The sequence below is a fragment of the Trematomus bernacchii genome, unplaced genomic scaffold, assembly GCF_902827165.1.
Source record: "Trematomus bernacchii unplaced genomic scaffold, fTreBer1.1, whole genome shotgun sequence".
Classification (NCBI taxonomy): Eukaryota; Metazoa; Chordata; class Actinopteri; order Perciformes; family Nototheniidae; genus Trematomus; species Trematomus bernacchii.
This window is the reverse complement of record NW_022987605.1, coordinates 487,532-506,309: the sequence shown is the minus strand read 5'-3', so window position 1 is coordinate 506,309 and position 18,778 is coordinate 487,532. Positions and strand designations below refer to the sequence as shown.

At 46.2% G+C, this 18,778-nt stretch overlaps 1 protein-coding gene across 1 annotated transcript in view; it reads right to left on the bottom strand.

Annotated features, from left to right (window-relative positions):
- Positions 1 to 18,778, bottom strand: part of pde5ab (phosphodiesterase 5A, cGMP-specific, b) — a 61,682-nt gene that overhangs the window by 28,745 nt on the left and 14,159 nt on the right. Inside the window, 5 exon segments of the mRNA XM_034130882.1 lie at positions 1,640 to 1,707; positions 14,488 to 14,625; positions 14,848 to 14,937; positions 15,606 to 15,677; positions 16,619 to 16,708. Of these exon segments, the coding sequence (XP_033986773.1) occupies positions 1,640 to 1,707; positions 14,488 to 14,625; positions 14,848 to 14,937; positions 15,606 to 15,677; positions 16,619 to 16,708 (458 nt within the window).

The window sequence follows — 18,778 nt, the reverse complement described above, 5'->3', positions numbered from 1 at the left end:
CATATCATGGGTTCAGCTCCACAGAACGTCCTGCTTGGCCAAACTCACGCCGTATGGTTAAAGCCCAGGGTCATGTCACTATAAAAGGCCTCCTGTGGTTCGAGCCAATCACAGCTAACATCCTGCATGCACACAGGCTCTCTCAAGGGGCCGCCCCTCCCTACACGCGCAGTGCGTGGGGCCTCATCTTGCGCAGGGGGCCTCATCTTATGCGCAAATGCACCGCAATTATGCGCACCACAGTTTCCCCGCAGTGAGGCTCCGGCGCTAACAGTGCACCCCCCATCCCCCCACTGTTGATAGTTCACGAGCGTGCTCTCGCCACCACCTTTTTCCATAGATATATTTTAGCTTTAAAGGGCCAAACTGCTAATTTGTTGTAAATGTATTTGTCCTTATCAGCCGCTGGAAATCAGTTGTCATTTGTTGTCTTTACATAGACCATCTGACATTAGATGATTTAAGATGTGAACCTTGACTTTTGTCAGACCAAAGTTGTATTATTTAAAATAGTAAACGTTTGTCTGTCTATTGATTTAATTTGGTCTCTTTCATGATACTCCTCTCATGCTATATTGTATGGCGTTAGGGTTAGTGCTCCATGATACATTATTACAATCACATTTCATAGAAATTACATTTTTTGACATGTGTGATTTTGAATGTTTATTATTAAACTAGAGTTTTAGTGTATCCTCCAAATGTGTATTCTTATCGGACTGGAGAAGCTAATTGTTGAGTAGAGGAAATAGAAAGGACAGTTTGATCTTGCTTTTATCAAATCAGGTCGAGAGGTTTTTTACACCTTCATTCAAATTCTACAATGATCATAACATGAGTCCATACTGTAGCGTTTCTGTTACTTCAGCCACAGTGATGCCGCTCAGCTCCACACGTCGGTGCGTCACAGTATACAGCATCATAACTTCACACACATGCACACACACACTTCAGCTATGTTGCTCGGACTGAGATTAAGATTGAATTTCTGATGCTGCGTAGCAACTGGGGAGGCCAGGCCACCCTGGAGACGGGGGCGGGGGGGATTTCTATCTCATTGCATCTTAAATCAGATTATATCTGATTGGCTCCTCTGGCCTGGAGCACCAGTTGATGCAGGAAGCTCTGCAGCTGTAGCATTTCTTCTTGTGACCCTGTACAGTATACTGCCTGTAAATCTTGAATTGATTTGGTTACTCTTGGTTGCTTTATATCTATTTGATTTCTTTGTGTGTTTATTTGCTTTGATACTGTTCATTCCAGTGTACAGACTGTTAAAAGGTGTTTACTGTACTGGCTTTGCTTCTCACAGTATATACCTTTTTTTTTACCAGTTGTTCTGTCTTTTCTTTTTCTCAATAGAAGTGATGAAGTAAAGTGACTGATTGGACACAAAGATACTCTTACTACTGCGAGAAACTTTGCCATACAACTGCCTTTCCTGTTGTGAATGTCTTTCTGATGACAATAAATCCTTATGCAAAGCTCCGTTCCACAGACCTCCTGTAAGGAGAGGAGAAAGGCTTGTTTTCAAGTTAAAGGACAGATCTGCGCTTATAACTGGTGGAAACAGCTGGAGTACTGAAGGCCAATCTGCGGGGACCTTTAATTTCATTTGAGTTGAGGGCGATCAGCTTACCTTTTGGGGGGGTCGAGGACTTCCCGCAGCTCCTCATATTCCATGTGAAAGACACTGGAGAAGGAGTTCTGCAAAAAGAATGAAATACGTTTATTTGTATAAAATGTTACAACCTCAATGATGTGGTGAGGACCTGTGGGGGGGGGGGGGGGGGGTGCTTGACATAAAGCCAACAGATCGCATGACATCTCATTAATACAGTACATACAGTCTTGGTGTAGTCTAAAGTCGAACCTAAAAAAAAAGGGTCCTGCTTTTCAGCATGTGTGTTTCCTGGCATATCAACTTCCTCATTCCCTCCAATTAAGCAATTACAGCTAAACCAAACATCCAAATACTGTGGTTTGAGCAGCGCCCACTGCCTACATTACATCTCCATGGATAAAAAAAGGGTTGTTGATCACCCATCAAGCCTTGCCAGAAGGAGAGGTTATTTAGACATTCCAATACTTCTTTGCCTTTCCCTACCTTATAGGGACTTGTTTGTTCTCAATCTGCACTCACAAACCCTCACAAAGTATCCTTTTTCCATTTTTAAGAGGTGGGGACAGGATGTTAAAGATGGATAAGGCTTTTTGGTTCGGAAAAATGTGCCCCCTCCCCTTGCACACACACACACCTTCCCTCCATTGCATTTGTTCTCAGAGATTTATCTAGGTGAGGGTCATAAAGCTGTTTTAAACAGAAAAAGGATCTGGCAATGTTATGACATTTATTGGGTTCTCTGGCATGCGTGAAAGTTTATAACAGGATAACACAGGATAATGGATTCTTTTCCTGCAAGTAGGAATATTGAAATAAATCAGACTTGTCGTCTTATATTTTTAAGAAGCATTCGTCAAGGCTATATGCATATTAAAAAAGGACAATAAAAAGGTTCCTTAGGTCTGTGAGGGTTTTATCATGCAATATTTTGAAACAGTGGCAGATACATCAGTCTCATGCAGTCTGCTCATGAAATGATACAGCACCTGTGACCTAACGTAAAGACCTGGCTCCTGGAGATGCTGAACACATGTATGGCACAAATAACCATCCCTCCTGTCTGGAGAAAGGCCAAAGTGGTTGCAATCCCCAAACCCGGCAAAGACCCATCATCCCCAAAGAGCTACCGACCCATTTCCCTCCTCTGCATCACTTACAAACTCTACGAGAGGCTGCTACTCCAACGCCTCATGCCACTCATAGACACCAAGCTGACTAAAGACCAAGCTGGTTTCCGTCCTGGCCGCTCCTGCTGGATAGCTACTCAACCTCACCCAACACATTGAGGATGGGTTTGAAGGAAAACAAATAACTGGAGCAGCATTCATAGATCTTTCTGCTGCCTATGACACTGTCCAACACCATGCAATGGTCAGGAAACTACTGGACATGACTGGTGACCTGAATCTGTGTCAAGTCATCAAAAGCCTCCTCAACAACAGGCGCTTCTACGTCCAGTTAAATGACCAGAGGAGCAAGTGGAAAGCCCAAAGAACGGCCTCCCACAAGGTAGCGTACTGGCCCCCCTCCTGTTCAACATATACACAAACGACCAGCCACTACCCCCAGAATGCCAGCGTTTCATCTACGCAGATGACCTCTGCATCACCACCCACCAAGTTGACCTCCAGAAGATTGAGCCTGTCCTTGAAAGTGCCCTCCAAGAAATGTCAAGCTACTACAATAACAACCACCTGAAACCCAACCCATCAAAAACCCAACTATGCAGCTTCCACCTGAGGAACCGAGACGCTAAAAAAGAACTGAGCGTCACCTGGGATGGCCACAAACTGTCCAACCATACGCATCCCATGTATCTTGGTGTTACACTGGATAGGACACTCTCCTTCAAGAAACACCTGGAGAACACCAAAGCCAAGGTCAACACCTGCAACAACATCCTGCGCAAACTAGTGAACTCCAAGTGGGGCGCAGATCCACCAACAATCCGTGCAACTGCCATGGCCCTGTGTTTCTCTACAGCAGAGTATGCCTGCTCAAGCTGGAGCCGATCACGTCACACCAAACTGGTCGACACAGCCTTGAATGACACCTGCTGCATCATCACGGGATGCGTTAAGACAACACCTGTCCCGTGCCTCTATGCGCTAGCCGGCATCTCTCCCCCACACATCAGACGACTAGGTATCGCTCAAGATGAACAGAGAACACAGGAGACAGACATCAGACACCCCTTGCATGGCCACGTAGCACCCCCACGCAGGCTCCGATCCAGAGCCAGTTTTGTGCAGACAGTCCTGCCCCTCCAGACAACCAAACAAGCAGCAAGGACCAACATCTGGGAAGATGAATGGCAAAGACATGACACACGAGCTCTTGAATGGCTGGACAGAGGAATCACACCAACGGAAAGCCTCGCTAGTGGCCACGACCTTGGCTGGACAACCTGGAAGTCACTTAATAGACTGCGTGTGGAACAGGGGAGGTGCAAAGCACTGATGAAAGTGTGGAACTACACCACAGAAGACACGTGCAGCTGTGGATCAGTGCAGACAATGTCCCACCTACTGGAATGTGCCGATGCCCCCTGGAGCAGTCCAGAAGACCTGGCAGAACCTACGCCATCAGCTGTGGCCTGTGCCCGATACTGGCAGAACGACATCTGAGATTGCTACGGACTCGAAGAAGAAGTCTGCTCATGTTATATCATGGACCACCAGGCATTTTTTCATTCCATACATAACTGGATCTGAGATTGAAGAAAGAAAACACATGCACAAACTGTGAGAGAGCATCCATACAACTGATAGCATGCCATGGAAATCAAACAGACATCAAAGGGATGAATGCAAATGACTTTTTGTGATTTACTGACTTTTCTTCTAGCACATGTAGCAGGTGGAAATATTTGTATTAAAATATCTTATCATCTGATAGATTATTTGATATTCATTGTTTCCAGACAGTAAACACTGGCTTGGTGGTCTCCTGACTAGTGGCACATAGAGGGTGAGCCCCCTGACTAGTGGCACATAGAGGGTGACCCCCTGACTAGTGGCACATAGAGGGTGACCCCCTGACTAGTGGCACATAGAGGGTGAGCCCCCTGACTAGTGGCACATACCGTAGAGGGTGACCCCCTGACTAGTGGCACATAGAGGGTGAGCCCCCTGACTAGTGGCACATAGAGGGTGACCCCCTGACTAGTGGCACATAGAGGGTGACCCCCTGACTAGTGGCACATAGAGGGTGAGCCCCCTGACTAGTGGCACATAGAGGGTGAGCCCCCTGACTAGTGGCACATAGAGGGTGACCCCCTGACTAGTGGCACATAGAGGGTGACCCCCCTGACTAGTGGCACATAGAGGGTGAGCCCCCCCTGACTAGTGGCACATAGAGGGTGAGCCCCCCCTGACTAGTGGCACATAGAGGGTGAGCCCCCTGACTAGTGGCACATAGAGGGTGAGCCCCCTGACTAGTGGCACATAGAGGGTGAGCCCCCCCTGACTAGTGGCACATAGAGGGTGACCCCCCCCTGACTAGTGGCACATAGAGGGTGACCCCCCCCTGACTAGTGGCACATAAAGGGTGACCCCCTGACTAGTGGCACATAGAGGGTGACCCCCTGACTAGTGGCACATAGAGGGTGAGCCCCCTGACTAGTGGCACATAGAGGGTGACCCCCTGACTAGTGGCACATAGAGGGTGACCCCCTGACTAGTGGCACATAGAGGGTGACCCCCTGACTAGTGGCACATAGAGGGTGAGCCCCCTGACTAGTGGCACATAGAGGGTGACCCCTGACTAGTGGCACATAGAGGGTGACCCCCTGACTAGTGGCACATAGAGGGTGAGCCCCCTGACTAGTGGCACATAGAGGGTGAGCCCCCTGACTAGTGACACATAGAGGGTGAGCCCCCTGACTAGTGGCACATAAAGGGTGACCCCCTGACTAGTGGCACATAGAGGGTGACCCCCTGACTAGTGGCACATAGAGGGTGACCCCCTGACTAGTGGCACATAGAGGGTGAGCCCCCCCTGACTAGTGGCACATAGAGGGTGAGCCCCCCCTGACTAGTGGCACATAGAGGGTGAGCCCCCTGACTAGTGGCACATAGAGGGTGACCCCCCTGACTAGTGGCACATAGAGGGTGAGCCCCCTGACTAGTGGCACATAGAGGGTGAGCCCCCTGACTAGTGGCACATAGAGGGTGAGCCCCCTGACTAGTGGCACATAGAGGGTGAGCCCCCCCCTGACTAGTGGCACATAGAGGGTGACCCCCCCTGACTAGTGGCACATAGAGGGTGACCCCCCCTGACTAGTGGCACATAAAGGGTGACCCCCCCCCTGACTAGTGGCACATAGAGGGTGACCCCCCCTGACTAGTGGCACATAGAGGGTGACCCCCCCCCCTGACTAGTGGCACATAGAGGGTGACCCCCCTGACTAGTGGCACATAGAGGGTGAGCCCCCTGACTAGTGGCACATAAAGGGTGAGCCCCCTGACTAGTGGCACATAGAGGGTGACCCCCCCTGACTAGTGGCACATAGAGGGTGACCCCCCTGACTAGTGGCACATAGAGGGTGAGCCCCCTGACTAGTGGCACATAGAGGGTGACCCCCCCTGACTAGTGGCACATAGAGGGTGACCCCCCTGACTAGTGGCACATAGAGGGTGAGCCCCCTGACTAGTGGCACATAGAGGGTGAGCCCCCTGACTAGTGGCACATAGAGGGTGAGCCCCCCCTGACTAGTGGCACATAGAGGGTGACCCCCCCTGACTAGTGGCACATAGAGGGTGACCCCCCCTGACTAGTGGCACATAAAGGGTGACCCCCCCCTGACTAGTGGCACATAGAGGGTGACCCCCCCTGACTAGTGGCACATAAAGGGTGACCCCCCCCTGACTAGTGGCACATAGAGGGTGACCCCCCCTGACTAGTGGCACATAGAGGGTGACCCCCTGACTAGTGGCACATAGAGGGTGAGCCCCCTGACTAGTGGCACATAAAGGGTGAGCCCCCTGACTAGTGGCACATAGAGGGTGAGCCCCCTGACTAGTGGCACATAGAGGGTGAGCCCCCTGACTAGTGGCACATAGAGGGTGACCCCCCCTGACTAGTGGCACATAGAGGGTGACCCCCCCTGACTAGTGGCACATAGAGGGTGACCCCCCTGACTAGTGGCACATAGAGGGTGAGCCCCCTGACTAGTGGCACATAGAGGGTGACCCCCCCTGACTAGTGGCACATAGAGGGTGACCCCCCTGACTAGTGGCACATAGAGGGTGAGCCCCCTGACTAGTGGCACATAGAGGGTGAGCCCCCTGACTAGTGGCACATAGAGGGTGAGCCCCCCCTGACTAGTGGCACATAGAGGGTGACCCCCCCTGACTAGTGGCACATAGAGGGTGACCCCCCCTGACTAGTGGCACATAAAGGGTGACCTTCCCCTGACTAGTGGCACATAGAGGGTGACCCCCCCCCCCTGACTAGTGGCACATAGAGGGTGACCCCCCTGACTAGTGGCACATAGAGGGTGAGCCCCCTGACTAGTGGCACATAGAGGGTGAGCCCCCTGACTAGTGGCACATAGAGGGTGACCCCCCTGACTAGTGGCACATAAAGGGTGAGCCCCCTGACTAGTGGCACATAGAGGGTGAGCCCCCTGACTAGTGGCACATAGAGGGTGAGCCCCCTGACTAGTGGCACATAGAGGGTGAGCCCCCTGACTAGTGGCACATAGAGGGTGACCCCCCCTGACTAGTGGCACATAAAGGGTGACCCCCTGACTAGTGGCACATATAGGGTGAGCCCCCTGACTAGTGGCACATAGAGGGTGACCCCCCCTGACTAGTGGCACATAAAGGGTGACCCCCTGACTAGTGGCACATAGAGGGTGAGCCCCCTGACTAGTGGCACATAAAGGGTGAGCCCCCTGACTAGTGGCACATATAGGGTGAGCCCCCTGACTAGTGGCACATATAGGGTGACCCACCCCTGACTAGTGGCACATAGAGGGTGACCCCCTGACTAGTGGCACAGAGAGGGTGACCCCCTGACTAGTGGCACATAGAGGGTGACCCCCTGACTAGTGGCACATAGAGGGTGACCCCCTGACTAGTGGCACATATAGGGTGACCCACCCCTGACTAGTGGCACATAAAGGGTGACCCCCTGACTAGTGGCACATAGAGGGTGACCCCCTGACTAGTGGCACATAGAGGGTGACCCCCTGACTAGTGGCACATATAGGGTGACCCACCCCTGACTAGTGGCACATAGAGGGTGACCCCCTGACTAGTGGCACATAGAGGGTGACCCCCTGACTAGTGGCACATAGAGGGTGACCCCCTGACTAGTGGCACATAGAGGGTGACCCCCTGACTAGTGGCACATAGAGGGTGAGCCCCTGACTAGTGGCACATATACCCCTTTCACACCAACGGTGTTTCAGGGCCGGTTCGGTGCTGGTGCTTGAAAAGCACCGGGTTTTCCTGTTCACACCGCAGCGGAGCAGCGTCATAGCTCCGGAATCCGGTTCGTTTCGAGCACCAAAAAGTTGTCCGTCTAGAAGCAAGAACTGCATACGTCACGCTTACGTCGGAGGGGGGCGAGATTAACCTGAGCTAACACTTAAGGCGAGTACGGCAAATAAAAGTTGTAACAAGCAGTAGTGCTGAGCAAAGTGACTAGAACGCAACCACACACTTGTTAAAAAAAACACACTTTATAAAGTCAGGCAACACTAACCAGGCTTCGTGTGATTCTGTTTATTTGTACCTTACTTTGACCATCCGTTCGGTGTTATTGATCATTGTGGAGAGCAGGCAGACGTTTTGTTTGTTATTATAGCAGCTATCGGATGGAATCAATACATGGGCTGCACAGGTTGTCATGTCCGACTATCACAAGTAGAATCATAATGAAAAATACGTCGGTAAAAAGTGCCTGTAGAAAACTGCTTAGCAAGTAGTCAGTTTAGCTTCGGTTGCTATGCTAACATCACCCATGTTATACCAGAGAAACTTTCATAACAGCGTTTCTGACTGACACCAAACAGCGTCAATTCAGACTGACACACATTCACTTAAGGGGAACTGGGGATATGTATCAGCTGCTTGTGTGACAGTCAGACAGTGAATACTTTAGAGCCGTGTGAGCTAACCCGGAGCTAACGGGAGAATACACTCGTGGAAGAGCAGCCGGCCAGCACTGCAGCGGTCGGTAAATGCCGCTGAAACACATTAATAAACAATGAACCACGGCACTCTGGAGAAAAGTATAAGGTTGGAGAAGTCGTTATTTAATTTAATCTGGCTTCGTATGATTAAAAGCAACGCAGTCCCCGGCCCGTTGTTATTGTGAGGTGAGCTCCGGCGTTGGGGAGAAACTCAGCGACGTAAACTGTGACGTCATGACGCAGCAGCGGCAGCACCAGTCGGGCTCTGAGCGGTGTGAAAAGAGCCGGCGCTAAACCGAAGAACCGGTTCTGAACCAGAAAAGCGCTAGCACGGAGCTTGAACCGGAGTTGCGTTGGTGTGAAAGGGGCAATAGAGGGTGACCCCCTGACTAGTGGCACATAAAGGGTGACCCCCTGACTAGTGGCACATAGAGGGTGACCCCCTGACTAGTGGCACATAGAGGGTGACCCCCTGACTAGTGGCACATAAAGGGTGACCCCCTGACTAGTGGCACATAGAGGGTGACCCCCTGACTAGTGGCACATAAAGGGTGACCCCCTCTGTAGTTGTGAGTTACTTTTCTCAAAAGATTTCTGACATTTTTTGCCAAAAGAATGAGATGCAATAACTCTCCCATGATGATGTCAAAATGTAATTTTTTTTATATAATAATAATATTTTATTAAAGGTGGGGTAGGTAATTTTGGAGATCGCTAGAATTTGAAAATACACAACCGGAAAAAATCTGCCACTTCCTTACAGAGCCCCTCCTCCAACACACACGAACGCGCACATGACCAATGAGGGCACGATATAAGTTTGTGCACAGATGGAAGGCTGACAGGCAGGTAGGCCATCCAGTTATTTTAGCCGGGCCGGCTAAAATGATTGGTCGTGCTTTTTACAGTACTACAGCTTCCACAGATGACATTTTTTTATGGATTTTTTGTCAAAGCACTTAAGATATTCATTGCTATCGGGATGTTAAGAGCATTCCATGGAATATAACAAAAAGTGTATCTCGAGCCGGTTTCTCAAACTTACCTACCCCACCTTTAAGTGTACTCGTGTTTCGCACTCACTACCATATGTAAGATTTCTAACACACTAATATTGAAACTGTATTATGTGTTGTGTCCCGTCAAAAATGTTGAGTCTAGTCATGTTTCATGTTTTTGTTTAGTCATTTTTTGTCTTGTCTCCCACTTCCTGTTTTATTTTGACACTCACCTGTTATGTTTCATTCCAGGTTCCTTGACTCCCTACCCTTGTGTGTGTCTCTTGCTCTCATCAGCACCAGCCCCGCCCCTGATTGTTTCCACCTGTGCCTAGTTACCTCTTGTTTATATTCCCCAGTCTCCCCTTGTCTTGTGTCAGTTCGTCTTGTCCTGTCTCCATGCCAGTAGTCAGCGTACCAGCGACTAGTTATTTTTGTCTCAAGCCTAATTTACAGTAGGTTTTGTTTAACAAATGTAGAGAGTGGTACAATATGAACACACACTCACTCCTTATATGTTCAGGACACCTGCAGCCAATTCTAGACACACACACGCACACGCACACACACACGCACACCGTTTCTAAACAGATGCCACACAGTAAAATAAAGTGAGCCAACGCAGGGCAGCGTTTTCGAAAACTCTTGTGTTATTGTCGGTAAAGTCGAGTGTAAAGAAGTGCGATGTCATTTATTATACTTCCTACAGGAAAGTTCCTTTCCTAGGGGAAAGGTTATGTTAAAATCCAAAGTGGGTCGTGTTTGAGAAACTGCAGACATGTGAGGCTGACACCTGTATACAGAGGACGTCTGGCAGATAAGACCAGTCAAAGATCTCTAATCTTAGAGTAAATGTTTAGTAAGGAAAGACAAAGAGAGAGAAAGGGGAGGGATATAAAAGAATGGGAGACAGCTGGTCTGGCAACTCTGAGGTCATGGGAGGGACAAACACACACATGCACACTGCTCTCACAGAGCCCATGGAGCTCAGTAAATACTGAACATGAAATAAAACATCTAGTTTTTTATATTAAAGAGGCAGTTCACAAACAAAATAATGCGATTTAGGCATTCTGTCTAAAATGGGGAATCCTTGTGTTCGTGGTGCTCTGAGTACACATTACATTAACAACACAAATTCACAAAGGACACTATCTAACTAGCTTTGGTGAAAATGAGCTGTAGCCCTACTGAGCCCTCTATCCACACTTATGGCGCGTTTCCACTACAGCCCGCAGCCCGGTTTAAGAGGGCTGTGACGTCAGCGGCCCGTCTTTGGTTGCGTTTCCACTTGGCCTAGTACCGGCCGGCGGGTCCTAATTCACAGTTTTTTTGGCCTCATAAAATCGTGGGGCCAGGGCCAGAGACAACGAGGCTGAGTCGGGCTGAGTATGCTAAACTAGAGAGAGCGTCGCTGGCAAGGGGGCAACAACTACAACAAGATGGACATATTTGACCGTGATTTAATTGTAATACACGTTTCAAAATGATGCCGAAGTAACAACATACTGATACCGGTTAGTAAAAACCATGAATTAATGCTTTGTCAAGTCTGCAGACAGACGGCAGGGGAAAAACCTTTTAAAATGCTTGTTTTCTAAATGGAGATTGGCTAAGCTAACGCAGTATATGCCCCGACCGTCCACACTCACAACAACGGCCTATACAGACATAAATAAAGCAGCGACTGTATTCGCCATGACACAGGCAGTCTGTGGTGTGTACTTGTTTAACTTTTGTCTAGTTTCTGAACATATATGAGGAGCTGTGAGCTCTGAGTGCTAACAGCTAACGGCTGTGTTGTTTTTCTGGGGTCCTCTGAAGATCACGTCACGGCTCCGCCTACACTGCGTTACTATAGATACTACCCCAGTTCCTAAACTGTAATGGAAATGCGCCATAAAGTGAGCCAGTCCTAACGAGGCCCAGCCATACCGAGCGGGGCCGAGCGAGGCCGTGTAGTGGAAACGCGGCATTAGTCCCGCCCATACTGTCCAATGTGCCAGAAACAACCAGTACTTCAATGCTGCATGATTTCAGAACTTGTGATTTGTCTGTATGACAGTTTGCAATGTTTGCCTCAGTTGGTCTGACCTGTTCGGAGGCAGAGAATAAGAAACAGAGAAAGTGAAACGCCATGTGAGCTCAATGCTATTGCATTCCCCATTCAGTGAACCCAGACCCAACACAAGTATTGGATGGTGAATTTGATATGTAGTTGATACTTTGTGAAACCAATATTTGTAATAACTTCACATTCAGCACTGTCAGCCATCACCCAGCGGAATGCATTACAAAACTGAATGATTGTTGTTGGGATTGCTGCTGAGGTTTGAAATGACTTGAAATGTTTATTTGAATATAAGTAGTGGTGTAGTGGTCGTTGGACGCGGGGATCGCCGTACCCCCACTTATTTGGAGCCCCCACTTTTTTTCTGAAGCATGATTTTTTTTGAATAGTCTAATAAATATAAAATCATTGCCAGTGTTATCAGTTGCCAGTGTGTATTTGTTGTAATAATGACAAAAACATAATACATTTCACAGTAATTATAATAACAAATAAAAACGATTTCCTTAAAAAAAGTATGATTCGTCATCACGCTCGTGACCCCAGGGTGACACCTCCAGCTCGCCGCCCGAAACAGCTCTATAATGGCAGGCAAAAAAACGTATGACGTAGCTCAAGCATTTATGCAACTTGATTTGAAGCCTGTGTGTGTGAGGGGCAGCACCGTGTGTGTGTGAGGGGCAGCACCGTGTGTGTGTGAGAGTGAGAGAGTGAGAGAGAGAGAGAGAGAGCGCCAGGAATAATGCCGAAGCGGTGTGCATACAAGATCCGTTTATTCGCCATGCATGTAGGCAAGGCCTAATCAGAATCATTTCAAGTCCAGATTCATTGTTTGCATAAGTAGGCTATATTTTTCGTTTCGTTTATTTAATAAGTTAATTTCAGGACAACTTTGAGAACTTTGTTTGTTTATTATGAGTTTTAAATAGATTTTGAAAGTGGAGATAGAGAGAGAGAGAGAGAGAAGCAGCGCTGTCTGATTAGTTGCAATACTGTAGCTCAAGCATTTATGCAATTTAGGCCTATAAATTGTTTATGTAACTTATGTGCCGGGGTGTCCATGGTTTTGAGTCTGTGTGTGTGTGTGTGTGTGTGTGTGTGTGTGTGTGTGTGTGTGTGTGTGTGTGTGTGTGTGTGTGTGTGTGTGTGTGTGTGTCTGTGTGTGTGTGTGTGTGTGTCTGTGTGTCTGTGTGTGTGTGTGTGTGTGTGTGTGTGTGTGTGTGTGTGTGTGTGTGTGTGTGTGTGTGTGTGTGTGTGTGTGTGTGTGTGTGTGTGTCTGTGTGTGTGTGTTGAGCGCAGCGCCGTCTGCTTTTTGCAGTACAGTAACTAAAGTAGGACTAAGCATACCGGTAGTTTCTGTAGACCTGTCTGCCCGTTTTGTGAGTGCACTGCGCGCGTGCGCACTTGTGGTATTGTTTGGGATGACCTAATTCAAACAGTGTCCACCCAGTAAAAAAATCCCCACTACACCACTGAATATAAGTAATGCCAGGGAAGGTTGACATGCAGTAGCATCAGTGCCTACAATAACATACCATTCACTAAAAGTATTTGTAGTAACTAGACCACTACCCCATCTGACCTGTCATGTGCATCTTTTAGTCAAAAGGATAATGGTTGTGGGTTACATATTGAAACATCACTATAATTGGCATGTTGTTATGTCCAGACATGTGGTTTTAGTCAGACGTACATATACACACGTCAGCTCTTTGTAAGCAGTACACTCAGAGAAGCAACAGGTTTAAAGGTTTGTAATTAGTCATTCATATTTACATTTCAAATATGTATTATTTCAACAGTTTTCTAAGAGCATACACAAACATTTAATACGATTAAGACGATTTGGAAAAAACAGCTGTTGTTTTGACTGATTTTGCGATTGTTATATGATAAAAAAATATATAAGGAATGATCATTTTTGCATGATGATTCAAATTTTGAGAATGACAATATGTTAAAAATAATCATGTTTTTTTTCTTAGCATCTGTACCAAATAGCAGAATGGCTACTTAATGGACCCTGGCCCAGTGTGAGTCCAGGTCCTTACTCAGGACCCACAAATAGCTGCATGACCCAGAAAGCTCTGGGAAAATAAATATGATTTAAATATATTGCTATGGTACAGTATGAAGCATCATCTTTCAACAAAATCAGTGTGTTTTTGATTTCCTCTCATACTCTGCCACAGAGAGGTAACACCACCTTTTCTATACCCATACTCTAACACACTAACATACATACTTTTTAGAGTTTTCTAATGTTTGGAAAGCTTGAATCAAAAGGCTGCTTCAATATAACTGTTGATTTGAGTTTCTGTGCAGGCCTGAGATTATTTTTAGAAGCCTTGCATCAATCAAGATGTCGGAAAGGTGTAACCAAGCTTGTCGATCAATCCCCACCAATTGTATTGCAATATCTAAAAAGTACCTCCATTAATGTTAATGCGCCTGCATTAAAAACACCTGTTTTTATTCCTTCCTTACTTCCTTTCTCCCTCTCCTTGCTTCCTTCCTTCTTCAATCCTGTCTTGTCCTGCTCTGTTTTATTGCATTTAATCAACAAAAAATGTGTGTGTGTGTGTGTGTGTGTGTGTGTGTGTGTGTGTGTGTGTGTGTGTGTGTGTGTGTGTGTGTGTGTGTGACTAACCATGGACTCGTCCTCAGTGGTGAACACGGTACAGGCCTGGGCCTGCATGAAGGACAGGATGGTTCCTGCGATCTTCCTCAGCAGAACCTCCAGACACTGCTGCTCCTCAAAGATCAGACTGGCCAGGTCTAACAGCACCTGCACACACACACACACACACACACACACACACACACACACACACACACACACACACACACACACACACACACACACACACACACACACACACACACACACACACACACACACACACACACACACACACACACACACACACACACACACAGTTCACACACAAAAGAACACGTCATGCTCAGTGTTGTGTTCACACCTTCAGGGACCCACTTCCACACCCACCTGATTGCGTCTGTTTTCCAGCTGAGAGGTCTCGTAGAGCTGGGCGTTGTGCAGGACGATGCCTGAAAAGGCCAGATAGGCTGAGAAATCCTGGAGAGCAACAGAACATCATCTGAACACCATGTATAGATAACAGAACAATTACAATGACAGGGAACAAGACGAGACTGTTTCTTTATCAATGAAGGAGAAAGGAAAATGACCAGAAGTGTAAAAGGTATTTGTCCGTAAGTAAAGTAGAAGTACCAGAGTGTAGGAATACTCAGCTACAAGTACATCATCATTACTTTGTATACTGCAGGGTAGCTTGTGAATTTACTCCAGGTGGAACTAAAGTCTGATTTAACACTTGATTATATTTCACATCATTCATCCAGATCTGTAAAGTAACTAAAGGTATTAAATACATGCAGTGGAGGAAAAGTACACCATTTACCTCTGAACTGTAGTGGAGTAGAAGTACACAGTAATACAAAATGAAATACTTAAGTGAAGTACAAATACCTCAAAATTGTAGTTAAGTACAGTACTGGAGTAAATCTACTGAGTTACTTTCCACCACTGAATATGACAGATGATATAAGATAGGACACACACAGGTAAAGGTTGAATGAACGAGGCAGCAAAAGTTGAGCTTTTGTTAACCCAACACCTTAGTGAAGAGCAATATGTCTTTCTCACACATGTTGTCTACCGTTCTGTATTCATTCATATTGACAACATGTGGTTGTGTAGTGGAACCAGTGACCTTCGCTCACCCTCTCATCCTGCTCAGTGAAGGCACTGTCCTCCCCACATTTCTTATTGATCGCCTGAGCCACTCCAACTACCTGTGAGAAAAAACAAGAGAGTCAAAATCAAAAGAAGAAGGCTGACATCCTGTCAACATGGATGTCAACAAGGCCTTCAAGTTTTTTATTGGAAAAGGATGCAATCAATTGTTCAATTGTTTAAAGACTCAATCTGGTTGGAAAAACTGTAGCGGTTAAGGTTCAGGTTCAAAGAGGGAATACCTGCTGGAAGAATGTCGGCTCCCTGCCAAAAAGGCTGGAGGGCACTTAGGCCGTTATATCTTTTTCCAAAGCCCATTTCAAGTGTAAATAACTGAGTAGGCCGCAGTGTTCTAGCCCATGTATGTTCCAGGAAAAGATGATCTACAAAGGACTGTAGCGTTTTTTAGAGGAACTCTAATCATCTGGTCTACGTTAGGGAATATATGTCTTTTTGTTGTCTTAAATGTCAGAGATGTCACCACATGGAGTTCAATTATTACATGTTGTGTGAATACATAACAACAATTGAGCCATCTCCATCACAATCAAGCAAACTAACATCGAGATATTCTTTCAGCCAAAGTAAAGCCCCGTGTGTCATTTAAGATACGCCACTATCCTTCTGCTTTATGGTAAATAGTGTAACATCAGTAAGTAAGGTGCAGTGTGAATACACTATATACAGATGGACGAGTACATTGATATTTGATTTGATATGCTATTCTCGCCCACTCCATGTTAATAATATCCTACTTCTATATGTTGTGAGCTGTAATTGGCCCTTCATAGTGTATACTTGACAGACATTCTTCAGATATATATCTTCCACTGTCATTCTTTTTTTACTTTGAAGTTCTGTTTTTTTTAGATGTTTATATTTTATGTTTATGTCTGTTTATATCGTACTCCTTTTCATTTTCACATTGTGTGCAATGCCTTGTTTACTTGTGTCTTATCTTATCCTAATAACACCCCAGCTGTAGCATGTCTGGTCTTACCTCGTCTCTGTGGTTCTTTATGGGAAGGCACAGGATACTCTGGGTTCTGTATCCTGTGATCAGGTCCACTTCAGCATTAAACCTAGGGTCCTGCGGAGGAAAATCATAAACATCCTTTTATCCCATCTTCAAAGCAATACAAAGTGTCCAAATAAGTCTGACCTACACTTTTGGACTGAAACCTGTTCTTTTATAATCATATCTGTTCTTGCTATTGCCTTTCACAACAGATATTGTTAGCGTTACATCTGAAACATTACATCATTCTAATAACCATCTTTCCCTTTTAAATCAAGTCAAAGCTTATTCTATAGAATCCCAACATAGTCTGTTTGAGTGGGTTTAACAGATTAACAAACATGAAAGACACAAATAAACTAGATACAAATAAAAGAAGGTAAAATACAACAAAAAGGCCATACAAATACAAAATAAGACTTCCATAACACGTAAGAGAAACATAGGCTAATGTTAAACCAGCTGAAACTATAAGGTTTTATTCAAAAGAAAAGTCTTCAGCACACTTCAAAGTTAGGACCCTGCCTCTCTGATCAAAGCTAGAAGTTGGTTCCAGAGAAAGGGAGCTTCTGACTCCTGATAACTTCTCTGAAGAGTAGCTCTCCTAAAAGGGAAAGCTTGCAAACTTGGCATTTGACAAGTTTAGGAGTGTTGTCTTTATTGAGCCTTTCCGAAATCAAATAAACAAGATCACAAGTTCGAGGAGGAGAAAAAACAGGGTTCTGACTGGCTGGTAGCTCATTTTGCGGCATGTGATACAATCTGCCAGCAACAGTTCAGAATCAGAATACCTTCATCAGTCCCACAGAGGGGACATTTACATTGTTGGCAGCCCTTCCTCCACAGAATGGATGGTCACTGGCTAACACCTTTTGATTGGACAAAAAATGGCTTAGGCTTTCAATGGTAAAATGCCCCTTTATCGGCCCGCTGTGGCTCCTGGAGATGGACGTCAACCAATCAGAATGGTTACATTCCCAGCCAGATAGATATAACCTAACCCCTCATTGCTCCTGTAGGTATGTCTACAGTACTGGAGTGTTTACAAGTTGCTTTGGATAAAAGTGTCAGCTAAATAACATGTCATGTAAAGTAATCATTATAATCCTCCCACAGGATTGTTGACATCCTCCTGGATTCATCTTCTTATTATAGACACATGCATTTCCAAACATTTGGTCTACCTATGTTGTAAATGTATTATCTTTTCAATTTACACACGGCATCTATTGCACGTCTGTCCGCCCTGGGAGAGGGATCCCTCCTCTGTTGCTCTCCCTGAGGTTTCTCCCATGTTTCCCTTTAAACTGTGGGGTTTCTCTGGAAGTGTTTCCTTGTACGATGTGAGGGTCTAAGGACAGAGGGTGTCGTATTGTCATACTGATATTCTGTACAAACTGTGAAGTCCACTGAGACAAATGTAACATTTGTGATATTGGGCTATATAAATAAACATTGATTGATTGATTGATTGATAAACAGTATGCGCCATCCAGAAACAGAGACCCTGACAGGCTGCATACAGTTTAACCATCCACACTAAAACTAAAAGTTATTTTCTGTAGAGCTGCATGCACACAGCTGTGTCAACATTATGCAGAGCAAAGATTCCACTCTTCATAGTTTTGTTAGTACTTCCTTGATGCACAAGTGTTGAGTTGAAGAGGGAGGAGGGGCTTCTGAAGGCATGTTAAGGAGCACTGGATGTTTAGAGGACTTTTCCCCCGTTGGCAACTCTTCCACCCAGCGCTGACCTTTAAACACAGCTCTTCCTCTAAAAACCATTATCCTCCAAACTCAAGGGGGCAGATTGTAGAATAAAACCCTACACAAACAGGTTCGGTGTGGTATGACACAACTTTGATTGCCGAAAGAGATAGGCCTGTCCTAATTTTGTCTTTGTCCTAAGTATGTTATTTAAGTAAAAACACTTCCTCTGTTTTCATCTGCTTTTGCTGCTGATGCTGTTTACTCTTGAATGATTATATAACTGGAACAAAAGGTGTACAATTGACTATTCCCAAGCCCCATCCTGCTCACTGACTGTTGAATCACCCGTCAACCGCTGCCTTCTCAAACAATGTAGTTTACACAGTGTTTTAAACACTGGGTCAACTGACATGCAACATAACTGTATTATCT